This window comes from Carlito syrichta, unplaced genomic scaffold (genome assembly GCF_000164805.1).
Source record: "Carlito syrichta isolate Samal-C Ts95f unplaced genomic scaffold, Tarsius_syrichta-2.0.1 Scaffold302382, whole genome shotgun sequence".
NCBI classification, from domain to species: domain Eukaryota; kingdom Metazoa; phylum Chordata; class Mammalia; order Primates; family Tarsiidae; genus Carlito; species Carlito syrichta.
Genome location: NW_007246478.1, coordinates 55,074 through 80,312, shown reverse-complemented (window position 1 = coordinate 80,312; position 25,239 = coordinate 55,074). Strand labels below are relative to the sequence as shown.

Sequence of the window (25,239 nt, the reverse complement as noted above, 5' to 3'; positions counted from 1 at the left end):
CCAGGTCGAGGCTATGGTGGCCAGGAGCGGCCACTGCACTCCAGTCTGGGCGACAGAGTGAGACTCCAACTCAAAAAAATTAAAAAGAAAATTTAAGTGTGACACTGCACACCCACCCGAATGGTTAGCCAGAAAATAGCAGGTAGCAACAATGTGAGAAAGCATTTATCAGTAACTTTTAATTTTATATCCACCAGAAATACATACGCTCAACAAGACAATTCTAGAATGTTCATAGAAGCTTTATTCATAATAGCCAAAACTTGAAACAGCCCAAATGCATGTAAACAAAATGAATCAGTTGAGTATATTTATACAATGCAATACTTTACACAACAGTGTGAATGAACAAGCTACAACATGCATCAATATAGAAGAACTATATGAATATACTGTTGAATCAAATAAGCCAGACACAAAAGAGTACAGAATACATCATCTCATTTATTTGAAGCTCAAAAACAGGCAAAAGAAATCTATGGTGTTGTATTGGGATACAGACATCATTAGGACAGTGGTATAGCAACTGGAAGAGAACACGCATGGGGATTCTGGAGTGCTGGTGATGTCCCAATTCTTAATTTGTTGTGGGTTTGTGTGTGTGTTCAGTGACAAGTCACAGCTGTACATTTGTGTACCTTTATGTAATTTACACTTCAATAGTTTACAAAAAGCAAACACCAAGTGAGGTACCACTACACACCCATTAAAAAGCCTAAAATTGAAAGGACAATACTAAGTGCTAACAAGGATGTGGAGCAGCTGAAATGTTCATTTACAGCTACTGAAGGTCTAAACTAGCATAATCACTTTAGAAAAGTATTTGGCTAGATCTAGTAAAGTTGAATGTACATTCTCTAGGAATCAGCAATTCCACTCGATTACATATCCAACAGAAATGTATACGTCTGTTCCCAAAATACATGTACAAGAATACTCATAGCAGTTACCCCAAACTGAAAACAATCCAAATGTCCTTCAGTGCTGCTGGAGCGTACTAAGGTCAGCTGCAGCTCTGAATTGCAAGGAAGTGAACCTCCTTGAGGGCATCTCTTAATCAATTGGGATCAGGAGCCAAATAGTTCAGTCTCCTAGTCTCCTGTAAGTCAGAAAACTTGGGAAGCATTACGTATTCAACTTCAATAACACCCATATATTGGTTTTTCCTTAACTCTTGCCACTTGCCCATCCCTGCATCCTGGAACCAACCTCCAAATAAACTATTGCATCCAGGTTTTTCTCTCTCACATCTCACTCACAGAGAAGCCTGAACTACCATTTATATACAGCTCAAAAACAAGCAAAACCTATCTATGGTGATACAAGTCAGAAGAATGACTGTTACCCAGTGGGGGCAAGGATGATAAGGTGGTTTCTGGGATGCTAGTTATATTCCACATCCTGACAAGCGGTGCTCAAACAGGTGTATATATGTTCACTTCATTGTCTTCAAGCAGTGTGACTAAGATGTGCCCGTTTTATAGTATATGCTTTAATTTTAAAAGTTAAAAGAATGCAGGAGTTGAGTGGTAAAGAGTGGGCTTTGTAAGGTATATTGGACCTAAAGATACTGAAAGATTAACTGCAATGGGCACATTTATCTTTCTGATGCCTCACACCCCCTTGGCATCAGACATGTATTACTGAGGGATTTGCGGGAGGCTGACATTGGGAAGGGACTGCCAACTATTTCAGTGAAAGTAAGGCCAGTGCACTCACGTGAGACAGGCACCAGGTGTGCTGTGAAAAATCAATTCTTCAGCCAAGCTTTGTTTCTAAAACTGCCTCATGGAGGGCCAATCGTTCTCCCCATTTTTCCCTCTCCCTTTTCTAGTTCTTCATTCAACATCGATTTGTTTTAAACACTGTGCTAAGCACTGGAGATCTAGTAATGAACAGTAATAGGCATTGTCCCTGCTGAATTTCATTCTAAGAAAAACACATTAAATAATCATGCATATTGATGTGTATGACTAGCATTACAAAGATGATACTCCTGCTTCTGAGAACCTATGGCAAGGTAGGCTTCCTGAAGTGACACTTGAGCAGTAACGTGAAGGATGAGTAGTAGGTGAACCAAATGGGTGGGAAGTATAAGGAGTAAGAGAAACAAGTTCAATGTGACTGCTACGGGGAAAGTGAGGCAGCATCTGGTAGAGAGCCTAGATTGATAAGCAAGGGCCAGACCACTGTTTCCAAGTGTCATTATCCTACCTAAGGGGAAATAAAGCCAGAGTGATTTTAAGTCAAGAAGTGCCATGATTATATGCATGTTTTGAAAAGATCAATATGGCTGTTGTATGGACAACGGGTTAACCCAGAAGCAACAAGGTGATAAAAGCTTGGATTGGGATGGTAGCAGTCGAGATGGAGAGAAAATTCAACAGACATTGACAAGACTATACAGGCTATAACTGCCATTATAAGAACAACCAATGAAAGAGTAACAGCCAAAAGGCAAAGGGCAGGCAGGAGACTGCAATCTGTGCAGAAAAGTTAAAAAAGGACTCCTCAAATACACCAAAGGTTGGGCAGTGCTTCCCAACATCTGTAGAAAGCTAGGGAAAATGAGATCAACCGAAGACTTCTCAGCAAAGTGACAACTCTGCTGGGAGGCTAGTGTTTTCAAGGAAAATATCCTTACAAATCCAGGTGGGTGCCTAATAGGACAAGGCAGCATAAGTCACTGAGAGGGCTATGAGCTTGTTTCACATGCAGGAGGAGTGTGTGGGTGGACAGCAGAGCCACTGAGCTGTGAGAAGATTGTATTCCCAGGTGAGAGTGGATGAATGACAGCAATCACTGTCTCTAGAGGTGATCAGTTAACAGGACGCTGGTGATACAGAAGCAGCTTTTGTGCAGTGGATATAAAGTTCTGGAGAAAGGGCAAGTTTGGCTGGATGAGTCAACTAAAAGCAACACAAGTTCTAAGCAAAAAAGAATACTGTACATCTGGGTAAGGCTGGTCTCCTAAAAACAAGGACAAAACAGACAATAAAAGCTGTTAAACAAGGACCAATCTGAGTTTCCAGAGTCATTAAACTACAAATTGATTCTTGGGTCCAGGATTTCTTGGGGGAGGGAGCTTATGTCCCAAATTCACTATTATGACTTGTGTGGGTCTACAAAAAGACTTGAATCTGTGTCAGTAGACCTCTTTCACAAGTTCCTTTGTGAAGACGTTACCTTTTGACCTCTTGCAATGACATCACCAGGTGCTTATTTATAACAGGTCATGGTAGAAATGTAATCACAGTATTGTCCTGACAGCAATTTTTGCAAGATACATGGAAGTTTAAATTGTCTGAACTACAAGAAAATCTATTTTAAGATGTTCTGGATGCCACAAAAGGGCTAAGATGGATGGGTGAGGCTGTATTCTTGCTGCATTTCTGAATCCCAACAAAATTACACGAAATGATAGGCTTTCAGTTAGCTGAGAATTTTTCAATGTGATTTGCAATTGAACCACTCTAGACTTTAGTTAACAGAATAAGCAGAAAAACACTGTGGGGATATTTTACCTCTTTTTTGTTAAGAATATACTGTTGTTACCTGTAGTCAGGAAATAGTTTAGTCATTTTCTCTGACTCAGGACTAGAGTTCAAAGACACCATTTCCTCTAGGGCCTAGAACCCATGGATATTAAGTCAGAACATAAGTTGAAATCTTAGCTTTAATAACCACAGGGCTTTGAACAAGGTACTTGATCTCTCGGAAACTCCTTGAAACACAGAAATTACTTGCAGACATACCTAATATGACTACTGAAAATCAAGTAAGACTATATGTTAACTGCTTACACCTAGCATACTGAATACATGTAATACCCACAAAAAGTTCTACTTGTCTTGAGCTCAAAACAACCGACAAATATACTATATTTTGTTATAGATTAAGCCTGCAACTTACTAGATGTCCTTACTAGAGACAACTTCAATATTAGAGTATAGGGTCTTGAACCTACAAAAATATTACCAAGGAAGTCAAGAACAATGAAACATTTTGGAAGTAATTACCTTTGTTTGTGTTAAGTTTTAGTAGCCACTACTTGCTTGAAAACTGAATATTCTCTAAGCACTGTATTATCCAATAAAGAAGCCACGACTCTAAAATAAAATTTTAAATCCAACTCCTTTGTCACACAAGCCACATCTCAAGGCTCAACAACCTGTCACTAGCTATATCTTGGTCAATGCATTGTAAGACATTTCCGTCATTAGTTTTGCTGACAAAACGTCCTAAGAATGGTGGGCAAATTTACTTTTAATGGTTTTTGCTGTCATCTTAGAAAACAAGCGTTTTTCCCCTCCTACTCCAGCTTTCCCCTAACCTTTTAACTACCTGCCCAAATGCCATTCTAGACTTTGGTACATAAATTTCAATGCAGGTACACCTTGACGCTTTCAGTTGCGTTTGGTTCTTTTATAACATACCAGCCACCATTTCCTCATACTGCACTTAACTCACAACATATGCAAGGGCTTCTTTTACTAACCTCCCTAGTAGCCAGGCTCATTGGGTAGACACCCTCTAAGCACCATGTCCTTTCCTAATCCCTGCCCATCTTTACCATGAGTGCTGGTTTTTGCCTTAAGGTGTAGTGGTGCCCTATTTGGGTGGAAAACTAGAAATAAAGCAACTTGCAAAATATTGATGAATGCCAACCACAGAGATTTACCTATCTGGAGCACATGCCAGGACATCAGGATCTTATAAGCCCCCGGGTATCTTTAATACACATTCAAGGTTAAGAACTATTCCACTTCACAAATATCATTATTCTGATCACATCTTTTCTAGATATATGTAAGGACTGTAGGAGTTACTTTTGCGCAAGCAAAAATCTTGTCAGAGCTTACATGTTTTTCTCAATCTTCAATTCTGATTACCACTAGAATAAAATAATCCACATCTTCATCGCCATTCATCTTGGGCTTCGATGTCTACTGTTTTTGCATTTACCACATTACACTATTCTTCCTTCTCTTATGCTATGCAGTTCTACTTACAAAGGGTGCTTTTACTCTAAGACTCTTTAAACAGGTTTTTTTTTTTTTTGAGATTTCCTTACATTTTAAAAATTAACTTGAAAGTTACTAATGTAACCATGTTTTCTCAATTTACTTTGTCCTTTGTTCTACTGATCATTTGAAAAAATGTTATCCCATCAGGTAGCTATGTCTACAACAGTTTAACGGGTTACAGTATTACTCTACATCAAGATCCTTTGCAAACACTAAAATTCTCCAACAGTGCTTATTAGTCAGAATCATCATAGTGATTCCTGTCATCTGTAAATTACAGCAATAACCCAAGTGAGGCTCTTAAACTCAATAGTGCATATTATATGTAACTAATTTGTCACTCAATTTTGTCATGTTTACTATTATCAACTGGTTTCTTTATCAGAGTACTTTTTCTTGGAGGCCTCTAAATTCAAGTGAAATACATTTTCTTGGTCGAGGTGATCTGAACTAGGGTCGAAAAACTCCATTTGACATTAGCGTGGCTGAATTTTCCTCATATTAAATAAAAAGGTCAACTGTCAGTAGAAAGGAGTATGTGGCCAAGTCCTTCAGTCTCCCAGACCACATGACAGCCATTAACGATGCTTGCTGGTTCTCTCCTGAAAACAAAATTAATTAGTGCATCAGTGGTCAGTCAATGCTATCACAGGCTAGTCATATGTCCCCAGAACACCTTTCAATTGATACATTAAATATTCGCTTACTCCTCTATTCTGCAACCTACACAAAGCATTTTATTTAGGCTACCTCAAAACATAGTACTTGTGAAGTAGCTTGTCACCTGTCATTTACTTTCCACATCATATACTGAGTTTTCCTTCCGCTAGTTCTTTTGAATAAAACATACTAAGTTGTCTAGCAGAATCCTTTACTGACACTTTATAGTTACCCTACAGCTTGGTTACATCTATTGTACTCCTTCCATTATGTTCTTCTCAAACTCGACTCCAGTTCATTCATTACCTTACAATATACCATAATCTTGTTCCTATTTTTTCCTGTTCTAGTATACCAGGTTACCTCTGAAAATCAGAGACTAAAACATACAATCAATGGGGACTAATGAACAATCTCTACTTGTAGGTTTTGGACACTGAGGCAACATGTAAACTGAAGTCTTACAAGAATCCTCTTATCAAGCATTCCAAATTCATCATTCACTCCCACTACCTAAAACAACTATCAGTTAGCTCACTCCACTGGTAGAAAAGCAAATTAAAAATTATCGTAGCTAGAGGACTCCAAAAAAGTTTCCAAATTAAAAATTAAGCAAAATCAGAATGATTCCTTTTTCATCATTAGCCTTCTCTCCTGCTTTCCAATCCTGAGTGGAGACTGTACTACTAATCAGCTTCCAGGCTACTTTCTTGAGTCTCTCTGTTGCCCAGGCTGGAGTACGGTGGCATGCCCACAGCCACCCAGTGTCGACCTGCTGGGCTCAGGTGATCCTTCCGCCTCAGCCTTCCAAGTAGCCGGAACTACATGCATGTCCTACCATGCCCGGCTGATTTTTTGGATTTATTGTAGGGATGAGGTCCCACCAAGTCCCCAGGCTGGTCTAGAACTCCTGGGCTCAGGCAATCCTCTCGCCTTGACCTCCCAAAGTGGTAGGATTACAGGCTTGAGCCACCACACCTGGCCCAGGCTATTTTCTTAGCTGTCATGGCACACTGAAAAACCTTTGTTCTAAATTTCATAACAAATTAAAACAACAGCATCTTTGTTTTGTCTTAAATCTTATTTTCACAGAGTGGACTCTTTGATTAAGACTGTCATGCTAACCCAAATTCCCCCTATTAGCAGACTCAAAAAACCTAAGTCTTTCCCCTTTACCTGCTTGCCATGCTATTTGTTCTTAATTTTTCAGAGTTGGAGTATCACTCTGTCACCCAGGCTGGAATGCAGTGGCATGCTCACAGCCACCACAGCCTCTACCTGCTGGGCTTAGGTGATCCTTCTGCCTCAGCCTTATATCCCTCTGTAATTTCGATTGCACCAATTACATTCTTATTTCCTAGGGCCAAAGGTAAGTAATGTCACAGTGAATCTAAGCCTACCACCTAATCTGTGGTCTTCAAAACCACTAGCTTCTTTTTCAAAAGCCTTTATTTATCTGCATTTGATTAGATTTCAAAGGGCATTTTACCAGATAGTATTTCAATCACCTTTCTTTTACTTTGCTATGGTTTTGCCCTAGAAGTGGAATGTCAAAAGTATTAAATAAATATGGCTGTCATTATAGAAACTTAATTACATGAGGAAACTTAACTCACAGTAGCCTGAAACCTAGAGTGTGAAATGACTTTCTCATCAAGAGGAACTAGAGATATCTGGTTATTTCAGCAATAACCATAGCATGTGTGTAGATTTTCAGTGAGGGTATGATCACACTTTCTAGCTGTCAAAAAGTATTAACAGCTTCTTCCAATATCTGTTTTCCTAAAGAATTAAAAGTACAGTTGGCCAGCCATATCCGTGGGTTTTGCACCTACAGATTTGACTAACCATGGATTGAAAATACAAAGGAAAAAACAACAAGACAAATAAAAAATACAACAAAAAACACAAAAATACAGCCACAACTATTTATGTAGAATTTACATTGCACTAAGTATTTTATGTAATGTAGAGATGATTTAAAGTATACAGGAGAATGTATGTAGGACACATTTTATATAAGGGACTTGAGTATCCACAGATTTTGGTCTTCACAGCTAAACAGACTGCTCTGTGTGACGAAAGGGGTCCTACAGCGTATAGGCAGATAAACACTTCTAATTCACCTAATTAGCCTAGTATTTTCCAAAACCTTATGGCTAACACCGTATCATATAGGTTTTGTTAGCATGTTAGGCTTCTGACACTTCCTTCTAAGCATCAGGTCTATTTCTAGTCTTACATTATCTGCTATAAGTTTGCATAACACGGGATAGAAGTATTTTGGACTGAAGTAAATATAACAGAAGTTATTTTCATACTGTGAATCTGGGCTCTAAGGTAGGTTCAGTCTCTTCTATTCCACTGTCACCCTGTTTGTTACATAAAATGACCTGTAAGATCCTTATAAATAGGCTGTCCTGACTTGCCTATAGAAAGTAGAATGCAAAAATGGCAGTGCTGCGTGCTATGAAAAAATACCAACTTTACCAGGAAACCATGGTTCATGTGCATAAAAACAATCTTTTTTGGGGGGAGTGGGGATGGGGTGCTGAGCTGGAAAAATTGAAAAACCACAAACTGGACTGTTCAAGGACTAGGTAAGTACCACAACTCTGGCAGTTGTTTAATATATCCATCCTTAGAAGTTTGGGTGCAAGAACATCTTTTTTAAAAAAAAAAAATCACTGCAATTGAGGGGGGAAATGCAAAGATTAGCATTTAAAGTTCACTTAAAGAAAAATAAATAGCAACATCTCTTATGTTCTCAACTACATAGGAAATACAGGAAAATAAAGCATATTCCTGTTTTCAGTAACACTGAGGCACAGACTCAGAAGGTAAATGAGGCTCGTAATAGTGATTAAAAAGACAAAATGGAAAGAAATAGGAGTTTCGTTCTTTGGATGCTTCAATATTCCTAAAACCTTAATGTGTTTGAGTTTCTCCTGTTTAAGGAAAAAACAATTTAGCAGACAACGAAAATATCAAAAAGTGTGCCAGTTGGATCACCAAAGCACTGATGAACGTATTTCTCAAACTTTTTCATTATGGTGTAAAACCCATTTTGCAAAAGAATCTCCATTCTAAGTTACTTGACTCCTTAATGCAACATCTACCTCAATGAAATATAATTTTCGTGTATGTTGGTATGCATAATTATGACTCCAAGAAAAATACATCTAGTACAGTTTAGGGGTTTTGTGGAGGTCGCTGTAAAACAAAGAATTTAAAATAAAACAATTATAAAGTAAAAAAATAAAAAAACCAGGGTTCTTTTTTCTCCAAATTCCTGGTTTAATAAGGACTTGTTTATTTTGAGGAAAAAAGGTCCCAAACATCAGGCTGTTCACAAAAATAACCCACAGTATCAACTTTAGAAAACAAAGACTATTACACTAATTATTTTTCTAGAGGATGCATTTGACATGCCAACTCTCATTCACAAAAATACATTGTTACATTTGTGTTGAACTGCCCCACACAGCACACTTATGTGGGAGTATAACACACAGACTTCTAACTCAAAGCTGCTCTCAAGTGCTACTCAACTAAATGAGATAGATTGCCTTTGCAGTTATAGAAGCAACTACTGAACTCATGTATGAATGAAAAGAACTGTACTCCCTGCATAACAAGAGATTATTTTGGAGACAGTTGATAAAAACCATACATCCTTTTTATTGTTAAGTCATAAAGAGGTATCAAAATTAAAAGCAAAAATTACGGGGTAAGACTTAACAAAAACTACTAGGAGCGTTCAAAGGAAGTGAAAATGGGACTAGGCGCAGGGCAATATGAATTAATGAACATGGGAAGGACAAGGATGGGGAGAACAGTGAGCATGTGCTGAAGATACTAGGGGAGAGGATCTGGTGAAAATTTTGATCTTAGACAAGCGCCTAGGTAAAGAAATAATGGGATAAGATCTCTAAACCCCACTATGTGCTTAAGAGTCATCCTCGCCATTGGCGCTGTCTCTGTCATCCTCTCCTTCCTCAGCCTCTTTTTCATCATCCTTGATCAACTCCAGCTGTGAGAAACAGACACAAATAGGATGGAGTTAGAGGCACTCCATGTGTCCCTGACCCCCCCTCCACCACCTTTTTATTTTCTTTCCCATGGTTTTCACCTGGTCATCCCCCCGATCTTCATTATCATCATCATCCAGTAGGTCCCCCTCCTCAGCAGAGTCATCTGCACCCCCCTCAGACTCCATCTTCACGTTAGTTTCATCTTTCTTCACGGAGGTGGTAGTTTGCTCCTCTTCTACCTTATCATTCTTCATCTCCACTGTGGAGGAAAGTGACAAGTATGTCTAGCGACACATAGTTTCCACAGGATATAGACAATCCCCACTAGTGATCACAGAACTAACTACAGCAGAAATCTAAGTCTCCCACATAAATGCCTTTCCCAATTAAAACTTCACTGGGATAAACTGCTTTCCATCCCACTATTCCAACAAGTACTTTTAACTGCCATGGGTAACTAGCCCAACATTACATCCAACAAGCAGAAAAACAATTTACCTGCTGCTTGTTTGCTCTGTTCCTTTTCAATTTTTTCCAGGTTTTCCAGCAGAGAATCCACTTTTTGCTTTATCTGAGACAGTTCCTTCTTAATGGCCTGAATGTCATCACCTTTCACTTTAATTAAAACAAAACAAACAAAAATCCTAGATTAGAATCAAAGGTACCAGAGGCTAGCGGCTACCAAACACATTTCATCTACTTCATCAGAAATCAACAGATCCCAGGACAGAAAGTCAATGAGGACCCTTGATTTGTTATAGTTGGTAGCTGAAAACTGAATCAAATGCATGTATTTCCTTAGCAGCAGCATTCTGAGTTATATAGGATCACGAAAGACCTCAATTCTATTTTAAAGTTCTTTTTTGTAATGCATATGAATTTTTTTAATAGGCAAGACCTCACCATGTTATCTAGGCTGATTATTCACCCATCCAATCATAGTGCACTATATAGCCTCAAGAGATGCTCCCACTTCCATCTTTGATTCCCCCAACTCAACCTTCTGAGTAGTTGGGACCACAGGTATATGCCACTGCACAACACCTCTTCTAGTATTTTACAATATTTACAAGAGTTCAATACAGAAAAGCAAAAGCAAATCTTCATATGGAATACTAAGTAAATTTAGTTTTTAAACTACACAGACATTTCACAGATTTAACAGGTGTCTAAACTCTATTATACAGTCTAATAACTTTATTCAAACTAACAAGCAGCTAGAGTTAATAAAAGGCAATCAAGAGTTGGTACCTTAGCCATGTAGCACATAAATATAATCACATTAATTTTTCCCATTTCAAAACACATCAAAATCACAAAGCTGAAATAACGACACATACACTTTCCAGACTTGGAAGAAGATCCTCGCTGACCACTCTTAGAATTGAAGCCACTTTTGCCCCTTCGTGAGGTGTTTCCTGATACACGCTGGCGTTTCGAGGGCACTACAGCCCGAGCAATAGGAGGAGGAGGAGGAACTCGTGCTGGGTAACTGTACATCCTATTGGACAAGAGGAAAAAAGACCTAATATCAAGTCAGCAAGATCCAACAGTGAACATAACATATTAAATTAACATGCATTGTCTCAGTCATTTCATTTTACTAAGTCAATTTCATTCTTTTCAAAAGGCCAGAGGAACTCATAACTTGATAAAATATTTTTAATACTCCATTAACTTTGCTTCAATACTACATATACAAACATAAATTCAATAATATGGTTGTGGTTGGCCTTAAGAACAGATTCATATGCTAACAGCATTACTTCTTGTAACAGGCCTTTTCTTGATTTTATTTCATATCTATACTGCAATAAACAGTTCACATGAGGCCAAATATAGTACTCATAATAAAAATACTACAAGTGATAATAAAAATACAAGGAAATGCAAACTGTGGTTATTTAGTATTAGTCAGAGGCCTGATTTTTTTCATCAACAGAAGAATTTACTAGTTATTACTAGTGATATTACTAATGATATTAGGTTGAACCAACCATATAAAACTGCTAGTACTGGAGGTGCAGGAGAACATCAATTAAATGTACCTGACCCCAAACCAGGCAAAGCGGGGACCAAAGGCAGGCCCAAACTTTGCCTGTATAATGACCACTTGTATACCTAAACACTGAAATGTACCGCACATCTGATCTTCTCATATAGTAGAGGGAATTACAAGAAAATGTGTTAGCTACTGATACGCAGAGTCCACTGTCTACCTTTACTATTCACTAGTGCCTAAATCCAACACCCAGCACACATCTGACGCTCAATAAATAGTTTCTATTAAAACTTTTAACTAAAAAACAGAACAAAAAACATCTTACATGGGAATGGGAATCAGTTTCAGAGATTATACATGCCATGTTGTCATTTAAATATAACAGTTTATGGTAGCATATCAACGAATAATACACCAGTGGATGAATTTTTTTTTTTGGAGTTTAAGTCTCACTGTTATTCACAGCCACTGCAGCCTCGAACAGCTGGGTTCAGATGATCTTTCTACTTACGTAGCTGGAACTACAGGCACATGCTACTATGCTAATTTTTTTTTAATTTTTATTTTTAATTGTAGTGATGAGATCTTGCTATGTTGCTCAGACAATCCTCTCACCTCTGTCTCCCAAAGTGCTGGAATTACATGCTTCAGCCACCGTGCCTAGTGAATGAGTTTTTTAATGACAGCCCTGCAAGCTTTTTTTAAAAAGCAACTAACTTAGCCAGTAATGTCTATAATTCTAGTACTTTGGAAGGCTAAGGTAAAAGAACTGCCAGAGTCCATGGGTTCGAGAACAGCCTGGGCAACTTGGTGAGACCTCATCTCCACAATAAACCAAAAAAAAAATCAGCCAGGTGTGGTGGTACGCACCTGTAATTCCAGTTATTTGGAAGGCTGAGGCGGAAGGATCGCCTGAGCCCAGAAGGTTGAGACTGCAATAGCCATGAGCATGCCACTACACTCCAGCCTGGGTGACACAGTGAGATCCCAACTCAAAAAAAAAAAAAAGAGTGAAAAAAGAAGGCGCCAACTAATAACCTACAAGGCCTGGGTATTCTATTAAAAAACAAAGAGGCTAGGTTCAGTAGCTCAGGCTATAACCCCCAGCGCTTTGGGAGGCAAAGGCGAGTGGACTGTCCGAGCCTGTGGGTTTGAGACCAGCCCAGGCAACTTGGCGAGATCTCATCTCTACAATAAAAAAAAAAACAAATAAAAAACACAAAACCTAGCAATTGCTCTCTGCCTAACTCAAAAGATTTTTAAAAACCAAATGGTGATGTAGTAAACAACTAACGAAGTTTTATAAATCATTATCATGTTGTGAATCTTCCTTGTGTAAACACATATATTAGTGGCTGGTTTTCTGAGTTATAATATAGTCTCTAATTTTCCAATACTGAAAACATTGATTTTATAAGCTCTCAGAGATAGTATCTTTCTCTTTTCTGTTAACCCAACTTCTCTAAAACGTTTCCACATTATTTCAACAAAGTAGTATATCATCTTTTCCTGAAGAGTGTCTTTAAGGACAGAAACATTTTCCTAAGAAAGAGTATAAGAACACTGCCAAACAAGTTAGAGCATGATTTGCTAATCTTCAAATAGTTTTCAGTCCTAACCTGGCACTTCCCCCCTTGAACAGAAATGATTGGCTTTTCACATGGCAAAAAAAAAATCAACTTTGTGGGCACAAACTATAATAGTAACTTTTTATTATCACTACCTTCCCATTTTTACATTTTTTGCAAAGAATGATTCAGAAACTATAGAATATCAGCACTGAGAAGCTACTATCTGTTGTGTAAGACACATTTAAACCAATTTCTTTTTCTTTTTGAGTGCTGCTCAGGCTGGAGTTCAGCAGGCACACTCACAGCCACCACAGCCTCAACTTGCTAGGCTTGGGGATCCTTCCACCTCAGCATTCCAAGTAACTGGAACTACAGACGCAAGCAACCATGACAGGTTAATTTTTAGTTTTCTATGGAGATGAGGCCTTGCCAAGTTGCTCAGGCTGGGTTCAGGCAACCCTCTTGCCTTGGTCTCCCAAAGTGCTGGGATTACAGGAATGAACCACCGCAACAGGCTTAAATCAATTTCTAGGGGTAAAATAAAGTTATCCTTGTCTTTAGCCTAAAACTGAGCATAAGTACCAGCCCAACTGGACTTAATGAGATCTAACCTACCTCCCAACCTTCTCGCCTTCACTGGCACCAGTACCCAACTGATGAGCTATCCACTCCAGATTCCCTGTAACTGGATTTCCTTTTGGATCATACTATTTCATCTGACTATAATCAAAATAAAGAAAAATTTGTTTTGAATTAGGTAATGACCCCATGAACACAAATGGAAGTACTCTAATTTTTAGGGAAAAACATTTCAATTGGTAGTGCTAAAGCGCTTTTAGTTACACAGCAATCACCTGTTTCTCAAGAATGGACAAACTCACAAAGACTCCTTTGAGAAAGCCGACCTTGTCTTATAAAATGTATAAAAACATGAGAAAATATGGAGAAAACTCATACCTACACTATGAAAACCATTAAGATCAAAGGGGGCAGGTAATAAGCTCATTATGATTGCTTCAAGGACCAGCTACAAATTAAATAACCATTTCCCCCTTGAGAAGGCTATATAATAAATCAGGAAGCATCAACAGCAGCTGATTTTCTATTGATACAGCCTAGATTATTTAACCCTTTGCACTGGGACATTTCCTCTGTAGGCACATAGAGACTGCTGGTGATTCTTCAGGACAACAGCAAAAATTTCCCAAAAGTATATGCATCCCTGAAGTTTTCTATTAAAACTGTGTGAAACATGAAATAAAGTGATGAAATATATACTGAGATATGATCTATCAGTTAAGAAGTGGTTTTCAGGAAGCACGCTGCATCCTTCCACATTTTCTTCAGACTGGACAGTAAATTACATATTATTAATGTGGACAGAAGAAAATGATACAGCCTCTGCTTGAATAACACCAGGTGGTAGATGTCAATCAAATTACTATTGCATGTGGATTGTCTGAGTCCGTGGGTTCGAGACCCGCCTGGGCAGCGAGACCTCATCTCTACAGTAAATCAAAAAATCAGCTGGGCGTGGTAGCGCATGCCTGTAATTCTGGCTACTCGGAAGGCTGAGGCGGAAGGATCACCGGAGCCCAGCAGGTCGAGGCTGTGCGGTGGCCGGGAGCGGCCACTGTACTCCAGTCTGGGCAACAGAGTGAGACTCCAACTCAAAACAAACAAACAAACAAAAATTTCTATTGCACAATATGTATCAATGAGCCTGCAATGCATGTTGTTGACTGTTTCACACATTACCACACATTAGAAAAACGTATAAAGATCTGATTTGTCATAAGCTCCTCAATGTCCAAAATCCAATTAGAAGCCAAATATTACTACAATAAAATAGCTGGTTCCAAGGCTATACTATTTAATAAGAAGTGATTCATCTTTCACCATTTCGTCAAAAAGTGGGGTCGAGTTGCTGGGAGGTGATCCGCAAAATACCTTCAGGCACAAATGGCTAAAAAGTCTTGATGAAATGTTCACTATCAGAAGAACTAGGACCACACCTAAGAGACCTATGATTGCATCTTAAAAAAAAAACCAAAAACCTGGAAGCTATGTGTTGGCAAAAAATCTAGTCAAAATAGAAGGTAATTACCATTTGAAAGAAATTAAAACATTTCTGGCAACACTGGTTAATTATCTAAACAGACTTAGACAAAGAATCTCTACCCCAATCTCCAAATTAAAAGCATTATGAGACACTTAGTAGACAGATTAAAGATTAGAAATGTTTAAGAACAGCTTCCTTTTGCACAAGTTATTTTTGAAAAACTCCATAATACCAATTATAAAACTACTTCCTCTCTGTACAATATTGGTTTTATCAAATTCAGTGTAAATACACAACCTCATCACAATTTCTTTCACACTGTTAAGAGGAATTATTTTTCAATAAAAAAACTCAGTATCAATTTGCTTTTAATTTTGCTGGAATAGGGATGAATCTTATGGGTGACTGTGTTCAGGCTTTAAGGATGTGTGAGAATCCCTGAAACTGCTACAATTCTCTCAATGTACCTATATGAACAAAAAGTTTAAAAATCACAGGTCCAGGAGTAAGAGATACTATATCTCATTCTATCTAAGCTTAACAGGACCAAATCTAGACTATTATGTGCCCATCTCGGAGAAGCATCCAGAGGAGGTAAAGAGAAAAAGTGATATAAATCCAAGAACGAGGGGATGTGTTAATTCAAAAGAATGAATTTAAGAAGGTGAGGATACACAAAACTTTTAATGAAATGTACCCTGTGTGAAGTATCTATAGAAAACCATGGGAAATGTGACACAGCAGAAAAAATATGAAGAGTCAAAGTCAAAGAGCTGGTTTTCCCAGCCTAGCTGCAACAAGTACTAGTTAAATGAATTGATGACAGATAAGTGGCTCAAATTCTTAGTTATGTAGTTAAAAATGTTTAATCTAGGTTTATATTAAAATGTAAATTTAATAAAATTACATCAATATCAGAGCAAAAGCAACTGTTTTCATAATATAGCTGAAATTTTTGCTTTTGTGCTTAAAAACAAATCAAGATTTTTATTATTAGTGTTTTACTTCAAAACTAAGAGGTGATTTCCAAATGTTATTTACAAGTGCTTCACCAACAAACAGCATGCTGTCTTGGGAAGTGTAGGAGTAGCTAAAATGGACACTGGCTTACCATTTAGACATCTAAAATATAAAATGTCTAAATGGTAAACCAGTATGCTATAAACTCATGTGCTCACCACAAGAAATGCATAGTTTTTCATATCACATGGAGGCACCCAAACGTTAATAGCTCCTATATAGAGACAGCCAGTAGAAGTAATCAAAAATTGGTTCTATAATCTTCTATCATAATATTAGCATTTAGGGATATTTCTTCAAATTCTAAGGTACATTTGACTGAAAATTGCTCCAGATTTTTAACGCTTTGCAAGAGAATGAAGGTTGCATTTTAACATAAAGAAAAAAGTGATTTGTCTTGATGGATTCAGCAGGAAGCTTTGAACATTAAACTAGACATTTCATCCCTGGCTTTGTGTACAGAGCTTCCCTCCCATCCTAATCTCTAGAACCCCCAATTTCCAAATAATTTTATTATTCATTTGTCATGGTGTTCTTAATAGATATATTTGTAAGTCACTGGATTTTTCCCAGACATAGTATTTTTTTTTTTTTTTGAGTTGGAGTGTCACTCTGTCACTCAGACTGAAGTGCAGTGGCCGCTCCCAGCCACCGCAGCCTTGACCTGCTGGGCTCCTGCAATCCTTCCGCCTCAGCCTTCCAAGTAGCTGGAACTACAGGCGCGCGCTACCACGCCAGGCTAATTTTTGATTTATTGTAGAGATGAAGTCTCGTCAAGTTGCCCAGGCGGGTCTCGAACCCACGGGGGCTCAGGCAATTCACTCACCTTGGCCTCCCAAAGGCGCGGGATTACAGGCTGAGCCAGAGCCCAGCCCAGACATAGTATTTTAAACTGTCAGTGTATTTAATTTTACTTTTTTTCTGTTGGAGTTGCACTCTGTTGCCCAGGCTAGAGTGCAGTGGTATGCTCACCACAAACCCAGTGTCGACCTGCTGGGCTCAGGCAATTCTTTCACCTCAGCCTTCCAAGTAACCGAACGACAGGTGTGTGATATCACAACCAGCTAATTTTTGATTTATTGTATGTAGAGATGAGGTCTCGCCACGCTGCCCAGGCTGGTCTCAAACCTGTGGGCTCAGGCAATCCACTCGCCTCGGCCTCCTAAAGTGCTGGGCCAATGCACCCAGACTTTATTTTTTGAAAAGTTGAAGTCACAAAACAGTGTTTTGCAGAATAACTTCATAGACAGTATGTGAAAAACGTTAAGTCCATCCATTCTTTTCTCACTTTATCAAGTCAGATCAGAGAGTATATGGTTCTCTCTTTCTGCTTATGACAATCTGCTTATGACAAACTACTTTTAAGGAGTTGTCTATAAAGGATCTGGATGCTAAGGAGTAAGGTAAAGGAAGTTGTTGACTACAAAGCTACATTGTTAGTAAATTTTTTGAAGATTTGTAACTATTTCTATCCTGAATATAGTGATGATTACACAACTATACATTTTGTACACCAAACTTGATGTGGAAATTGCACATCAAGAGTGAATCTGACTGAAAGTTTTCTATGCTGTCTCCAATGTCTATCTTTCCATTTGTTCTCCTTGTAAACTTTCTGCCTTTACCAGAACCCATCTCTGTTAAAGTTACCAAAGATCTCTACATTACTACATCAAATTGACATTTTCTAAATCCTATTACCTAAAACTATCAAAAGTATTTGACACATTTCACCCACTCGATATACTCACAGCTTTCAGGACACTTCATACTACTTCTGCTTTTTCCTCTGTGAAATAGTCTACCTTCTTTGCTGATTTCTCCTCATCTCCCCAGCCTTTAAAAGCTGCAGTACCCTGCCTGGAATCCTCTCTTTTCTAACTCCAATCCTTCAGTATCATGGTTTCATTACTTATAAGCAGATGACTTCCCTAGAACCATATAAACACCTGCCCGCTTAACATCGCTCCAAGTAGATGTCTAATCAAAAGCTTAAGTTTAACATGTACACACACTCATCTGTGCTATTCACCCCATAGCTGCTCCTATGTTCTTCCTCAATTGCTCACTGTAAACTCCAAGCCTCCAGTTGTCAAGGACAAACCTTTGGTGGCACCTCTGATTTCTCTCAGGCCTCACAATATAAGCAGATTTGTCACCGTCATCATCAAAATCGAACTACTTTTCACCACACCCACTGCCACTTCCCAGGTCATACTCAAAATGACTACAGACTCAGATATCAAAATATTAATGAGATACTCTCTCCTTTGGGCAAAACCCTCCATTGGCTTCCCATATCACTCAAGAGTAAAAGCTAAGGACATACAATGCTTTAACATGCTCTAGATGATGTTTTCAACCGATCTTTCTTTTCTGAGGCCATCTATTTTTTACTATAATATCCCTATTACATACAATGCCCCATAGTAGAATCATAACAAATATCTGTCAAGTAAATAAGTGACTTCCTCAAACTGGCCTCTAAGAAAGAATTGACCATAAACCACACTATCAACGTGTAACAAAACAGAAAGATAGCTGCTTCAATTTTCTAGCTTAATAAAGATTATGAGATCTTTTCCCAAGGGAAAACAGAAAAGTTGAATACTCTACCAAAAAAATGAATCCCCTTTCAAGGTTCTTATTACAAAATAAAAATCAGATTATTGAACCCATAACGTGACATAAAATTGCTACCATGCTGTGCTTGCTCTAAGAAAATCACAAACTTCTACAAATGAATTTCTCCTAATATATTTTTTGTACTCTAAAAATCTGTCCTTAAACTTCATTAATCTTATAGTAATAGCACATTCATCACTTTATGGTAACAAGATTCCTGGAAAAGAAATTTTGCTCCCTAAAAAAAGCAAAATTTTAATCAGGTGTGATGGCTCAGATGGCTCATGCCAGTGATCCCAGCACTCAGAGTTGAGAGGACGGCCTGAGTCTAGGGGTCCAAGACCAGACTGGGCAACTTAAAGTTGAGTGTGGTGGCATGTACCTGTGGTTCCAGCTACTTGGAAGACATTAGGATCACCTGAACCCAGCAGGTCAAGGTTCCAATGGCCATGATAGAGCCAGTGTACCCCAGCTTGGGCAACACAGTGAGACAACAACTCAAAAAAAAAAAAAAAAAAGTACAATTATACTTTTAAAGAATATTTTTGTTCCTTGAAATATAGTTCCTTAAGACAGTATCAAAGTGTAATCTTATCCTATTTATAAAAAAATTAATCCTCTTTCCTACAAAATAACATCCTGGATAGTCTTTCAAAGTTCCTTTTAAGATTTGTTATAAAACTGCAGCCTGGATTCTTTCTCCTGCCAAAATAGCAGGCTTTAGTCATTACATTTATTTTCTTAAACACAACTCAAGATTAAACCCAGTAAGGTTAACTTTGCAGCATTCTACATCTGCTGGATCCAGTAATCACTATCCACACCGGGTAGAGCAGATATAGAATATTTACATCACAGAAAGTTCTTCTGGACAGCACTATTCTAGTATGTTGCCACCAGTTACCCATTCGACTGCTTATCAGATATTGTATCCAGAGTTGTTTATATTTCTTAATATAAAGAATCTACACATCAATAATAGAACAATGACAGAATCTGAACACATTTCTGGAAGGACAAACAGCTGATAAATACATGCAAAGATACTCCAAATTATTACTGTTAAAGTAAATGCAAACCAAAACCACAATGAGATACTACACTTCCTTTTGACTAGAGTAAGTGGATAAAATGGAACACCACATGGCTGATGAGAATGTATAAGGCAGCCAGATTGAAAATATTCACAGTGCCTCAAGAAGGTTAATAATATAATTATTATACTACTCCTCTAGGTATATACCCAAAAGAAATGGAAGCACACACCCATTCAAAAATGTGTATGTCAATATTCATAACAGCATTACCTACTATGTGGAAACAACTCATGCCTATCAACAAATGAATGGATAAATAAAATGTTGTATTAAACATAAAATAAAATTCAGTAATAAAAGGAATGAGGTACTGATACATGCTACAACATGGATAAACCATAGAAACATTCTTAAGTGGGTAAGGCCAGTAAGAAGATACATTGTTTGATTCCATTTATATGAATACCCAGAATCAGTGACTATTCAGACAGGGGGGTTATTTTTAGGAAAATAAAATGATCTACAATTAGATCAGCCAGGAGTGTACAACTCTAAATATATTAAATTGTGCACTTTAAATGATTTTTTAATGGTATGTGAATTATATCTCAGCAAAGTTAAGAGGAGAAAAAATAACATCAAGGAGGCAGATAGAGTCTACCTGTATGAAGAATGCCTTGGTCAGGTGTGGTGGCTCAAGTCTATAATCTCAGCAGTTTGAGAGGCAGAGGTGAGAGAATGCCCTGAACTCAGGGGTTCGAGACCAGCCTGAGCAACTTGGTGAGACTTCATCTTTACAATAAATAAAAAATAAGCCTGGCCTGGTAGTGCGCGCCTGTAGCGCCAGCTAGTTGGAAGGCTGAGGCAGAAGTATCACCTAAGCCCAGTAGGTCGAGGTTGCACTGGCTGTGAGCGTGCCACTGCACTCCAGCCTGGGCAACAGTGAGACCCCGTCCAAAAAAAAAAAAGCCTTAAAGTAGATCCCTAAAACACCACAGACTACCTTGGGATTAAGTAAAAATAAAATTAAAACACCACTCAATTCAGTCATTTAGTCAAAACTCTGATGCACTAAAATGATTGTCTCCTTCAAAGAAATATATCCCACCTACTCAAGACCATGACACAACAAAAAGAAACTAGCTAAAAAGGAATGTCAAATGAAATAATAAGTCAAATAATATCAAGTTTATGCTGAAAGCATATGTACTAATATTATATTTCACCATCTAAAATCCTACTGGTATCTAAATATACTTACAAGGTTCCCACCAGAAAGGGACAATCAACAGTGGGGCTGTGAGCAAATGGAAAAACTTACAAGCGTAAAGTACCCTATCTCCATTTAAAATGACACTTGGAGTCAACTATTAGGTTTTCAATAAGCACAGAACCCCCTTCTTCTCTGAATTACATGTCTTTGAACCAGAGGGTCTCCCCTAATTTCCTAAAACTTCAAAACGGAAATTATTTCAGTGTTCTCCTTCATACACACATATAAAACCCATCTCTCACATATATAGTTACTCAGGAATATCCAAAAGACGGAAAATGAGGGCAAGGTGTCAGGTCCTCTACCCTTAATAAGATGAAAGTTCTTCACCCATCTCCTCTGTATTACTTGATTTGTTAATCCAAAACCTAAAATGTGGGCCCAAGACAATATAGATCAGATAGTAGTTTAAGAAATGGAAGGAGGCCATTGCCTTGCTAGACTTGGTGTGGCCATGTGCTCTCTGAGCTATGGCTGTCACCATGCATCCTGGCTTTGGTCCCCTCTCCCACCTTGGGGAGGTGAATCTTTTCTTTCCCCCCTCTTTCTCTTTAATTTACCTTTTTTTTTTTTTTTTTTTTTGAGTCAGAGTCTCACTCTGTTGCCCAGATTGAAGTACAGTGGCCGCTCCTGGCCACCGCAGCCTCGAGCCGCTGGGCTCCAGCAATCCTTCCGCCTCAGCCTTCCAAGTAGCTGGAACTACAAGCATGCGCTACCACACCCAGCTCATTTTCTAATTTATTGTAGAGATGAGGTCTCACTAAGTTGCCCAGGCGGGTCTCGAACCCACGGGCTCAGGCAATCCATTCATCTCGGCCTCCCAAAGCGAGGGATTACAGGCTGAGCCACTGAGCCCGGCTTTTAATTTACCTTTAAATAAACTTTTCTTTCTTAAAAAAAAAAAAAAAAAAGAAATGGATGGGGAACACTGTGTGGGGGGCCCCCACAACATCAATAAGGGTACCTGATCTCAAACTAGGCAAAGTGGGGATGAAAAGCAGGCCCAAATTTTACCTGTGCAATGCCCACTTACCTAATCCTGAATTGTACCCCACATCTTTAAATTTTAAAAAGTGGTTTGTCTTCTTTTCACCTGCTATGCACTTCAACAATTTCCTCTATTCTCTACCAGGATACCTTCTTGGCAAAGTCCTATAGGATAAGTCTCAGTAACAAAACTGCTCACTTCCCTAAACTCTAACAAGCTCTCAAACTCTGCAAAATCCTTTCATGTAAACTTTAATGGCATAATCTATCACACAGTCACAAACATAAACTCACCTTCTGTTTTTCTGAGTTGGTGGAGTCTCACTCTGTCACCCAGGCTGGAGTGCAGTGGCATGCTCACGGACCTGCTGGCCTCAGGAGATTCTTTTGCCTCAGCCTTCCAAGTAGCTTGAACTATAGGCACTACCACAACTGGCTTATTTTTGGCTGGTCTCGATCCCTGAACTCAGGAAATCCTCTCGACTCAGCTTTCCAAAGTGCTGGGATTACAGGCTTGAGTCACACACCTCGCAAAATCTTACCTTTTAACTAATCTCTTCCTACAAGAGTCTACTACCTTCACGTCTTAGCCCAATCAATTACATCAAGACCAATCTACTTCAGAAATCCTCCCCAGCTCCTCTCCATTCCAACATCTTCAATTAGTTAACCATTTAACATGTCTCTTTTGCCTCATATTTCACTTTTCTAGCCATGGGGCTATTTCTAAGACATAACTGTCTATAGGACAACTCTGAATATGCCATACAAAGTCCCTTATCACCAGTATTATTTCTAATTATGGCTGGCTGCTCCCCAAACACACCAGAGAACTTGATAACTCCATCTTTATTACAGCTGTACCAGTACCCTATCAACCTAAATCATCAGAAAGGCAAGTTCAAATTCAGCCCTTTGTGAAACTATCCCAGGTTCTATAAATTTTAACATGTGAGCTCATACCATTTGGGGGAACTCAATCCATCTATGAAATAATCTCACACAACATAAGACACAGAGGCCACTACTAAACTCACAACAATTTCTTTACTATATGCTACCTCGTCTTATGTTTCTTCTTTGAGTTGTGGAGTTTTAGTGTTATTTCACTTCTTTTTATTTCCAATGCACCTGCATATTTACTTGTATGTATATATGGTGCAATAACTGCAATCTGAAAACTTCTAATGAAAGAATATTACAGTACATGTATTTACTGTTCATACTGCTATTCATGTATCGTAGACAAAATGTTGACTAGTGATTATGATATCCGCAGAGACATCTGAACTTAAACCAGAATCTTTTTGAACCAGGTCTTTAGCTTACCAGGTGTTTACCGTCTCTCAGCTGTCATAAAATAGCTTGATTATCAAACCTCAGTAATTTATCACTGTATGTTTCCTGTGATCCTAATTCTCCAAACAATAATGAATGAGAGTTACTTGGTATCCATAACTGAGAGATGTATTTTTTCAACTGAGGTACCAATCAAGTACCATAAAATTCACCATTTGTAAGGGTACAATTCAGTTTTAGTATACTCAACGTAATGCAATTATCATCACTAATTCAGGAGCACTTTCATGGGTGAACAATTTTCTAAGAAAAGGAAAATGGGATTGCAACTGATCACAAACTACAGTATATATTTTGAAAGTATAAAAACACTTAATATTTGAGATACAAATCAGGAAACACTTATAGATCAAGCCTAATAATAAAAATAGTGCCAATTTAGCTGTGACAAACATCAATTCCATGTGTATGGCAACCTTCCAAAGAACGTTCTGACCTAATTTTTAGTATCTTCCAATCATCTTGCTTGAAAAGAAGATTCCTCAAGAACTATAGCTTTAAATATCCATGTATGCCCAATACTGTATTCACAATTCACTTCTATCACTACATGTTTGGCACAACACATCAATTGCCTTTAATCTTTTAAAAGTAAATGATTGAAAATCAATGTGCAAAGAGATTTAAAATAAATTAGAGAAATAAGTTAAGAATCTGAAAACTAAGTCACTGCAAAGTATTTCTAAAGTCCTGATGATATAACTATGTCTGGCCAGGCGTGGTGGCTCACACCTATAATCCCAGCACTTTGGGAGGCTGAGACAAGAGGACTGCTCACACCTATAATCCCAGCACTTTGGGAGGCTGAGACAAGAGGACTGCTCACACCTATAATCCCAGCACTTTGGGAGGCTGAGACAAGAGGACTGCCCAAGCCCAGGTAACTTGGCAAGACCTCATCTCTATAATAAAAAATATTAGCCAGCCATGGTGGAACGAGTCTGTAGTTCCAGCTACTTGGAAGGCTGAGGCTGAAGGATCACCTGAGCCCAGCAAGTCGAGACTGTAGTAGCCATGCAAATGCTACTGCACTCCAGCTTGGGAGACAGAAAGATTCCAACTGAAAAACTAAACAAAACAAAACTATGTCTGTGCACAGTAGCTCTATGCCTGTAACACCAGCACTTTGGGGGGTCAAGGGGAGATGAATGCTTGAGTCCAGGAGTTCGAGATTGGCCTAGGCAACATAGCGAAACATATCTACAGAAAAATTAGCCAGACATGGTGGTACGTGCATGTAGCCCCAGCTACTTGGGAGGATGAGGCAAAAAGATTCCCTGAGCCCGAGAGACTGAGGGTGCATTGAGCTGTGTGATCATGGCACTGCACTGCAGCCAGAGGAACAAAATAAGACCATGGCTCAAAGGGGGAGTGGGCGGCTTGTCCTCTACCAATACCTGTTTCTGGCAACAATTTTCCTAGAAGCAACAAATAATGTTCCCCACACAAGGGAAACTTAACTTCTCTCAACTTATATTTTACAAAGAGCCCACGAATATTGCAACCTACAGCTAAAAGGAAACTTGTATAACTATCAGGAAAAAAAATGTTGGCCAACAAGTCTCTAGGTAATAAAACTGTG

The 25,239-nt window shown here is 38.5% G+C and overlaps 1 protein-coding gene across 7 annotated transcripts in view; it reads right to left on the bottom strand.

Annotated features, from left to right (window-relative positions):
* Positions 1-221: 221 nt before the first annotated feature.
* Positions 222-25,239, bottom strand: part of HNRNPC (heterogeneous nuclear ribonucleoprotein C (C1/C2)) — a 60,344-nt gene continuing 35,326 nt past the window's right edge. For 5 of the 7 annotated variants that reach the window (XM_008056472.2, XM_008056475.2, XM_021711573.1 and 2 more), the window contains 5 exons: positions 11,062-11,222; positions 10,220-10,336; positions 9,820-9,980; positions 9,654-9,720; positions 222-5,629 (listed from right to left, as the gene is read on the bottom strand). In XM_008056472.2, coding sequence (XP_008054663.1) covers positions 5,529-5,629; positions 9,654-9,720; positions 9,820-9,980; positions 10,220-10,336; positions 11,062-11,222 — 607 coding nt within the window. In that variant the 3' untranslated portion in view covers positions 222-5,528. Of the gene's footprint in view, positions 5,630-8,963; positions 9,721-9,819; positions 9,981-10,219; positions 10,337-11,061; positions 11,223-25,239 lie in introns of those variants that run through there. The other 2 variants (XM_008056477.1, XM_008056478.1) reach the window with 1 other exon arrangement.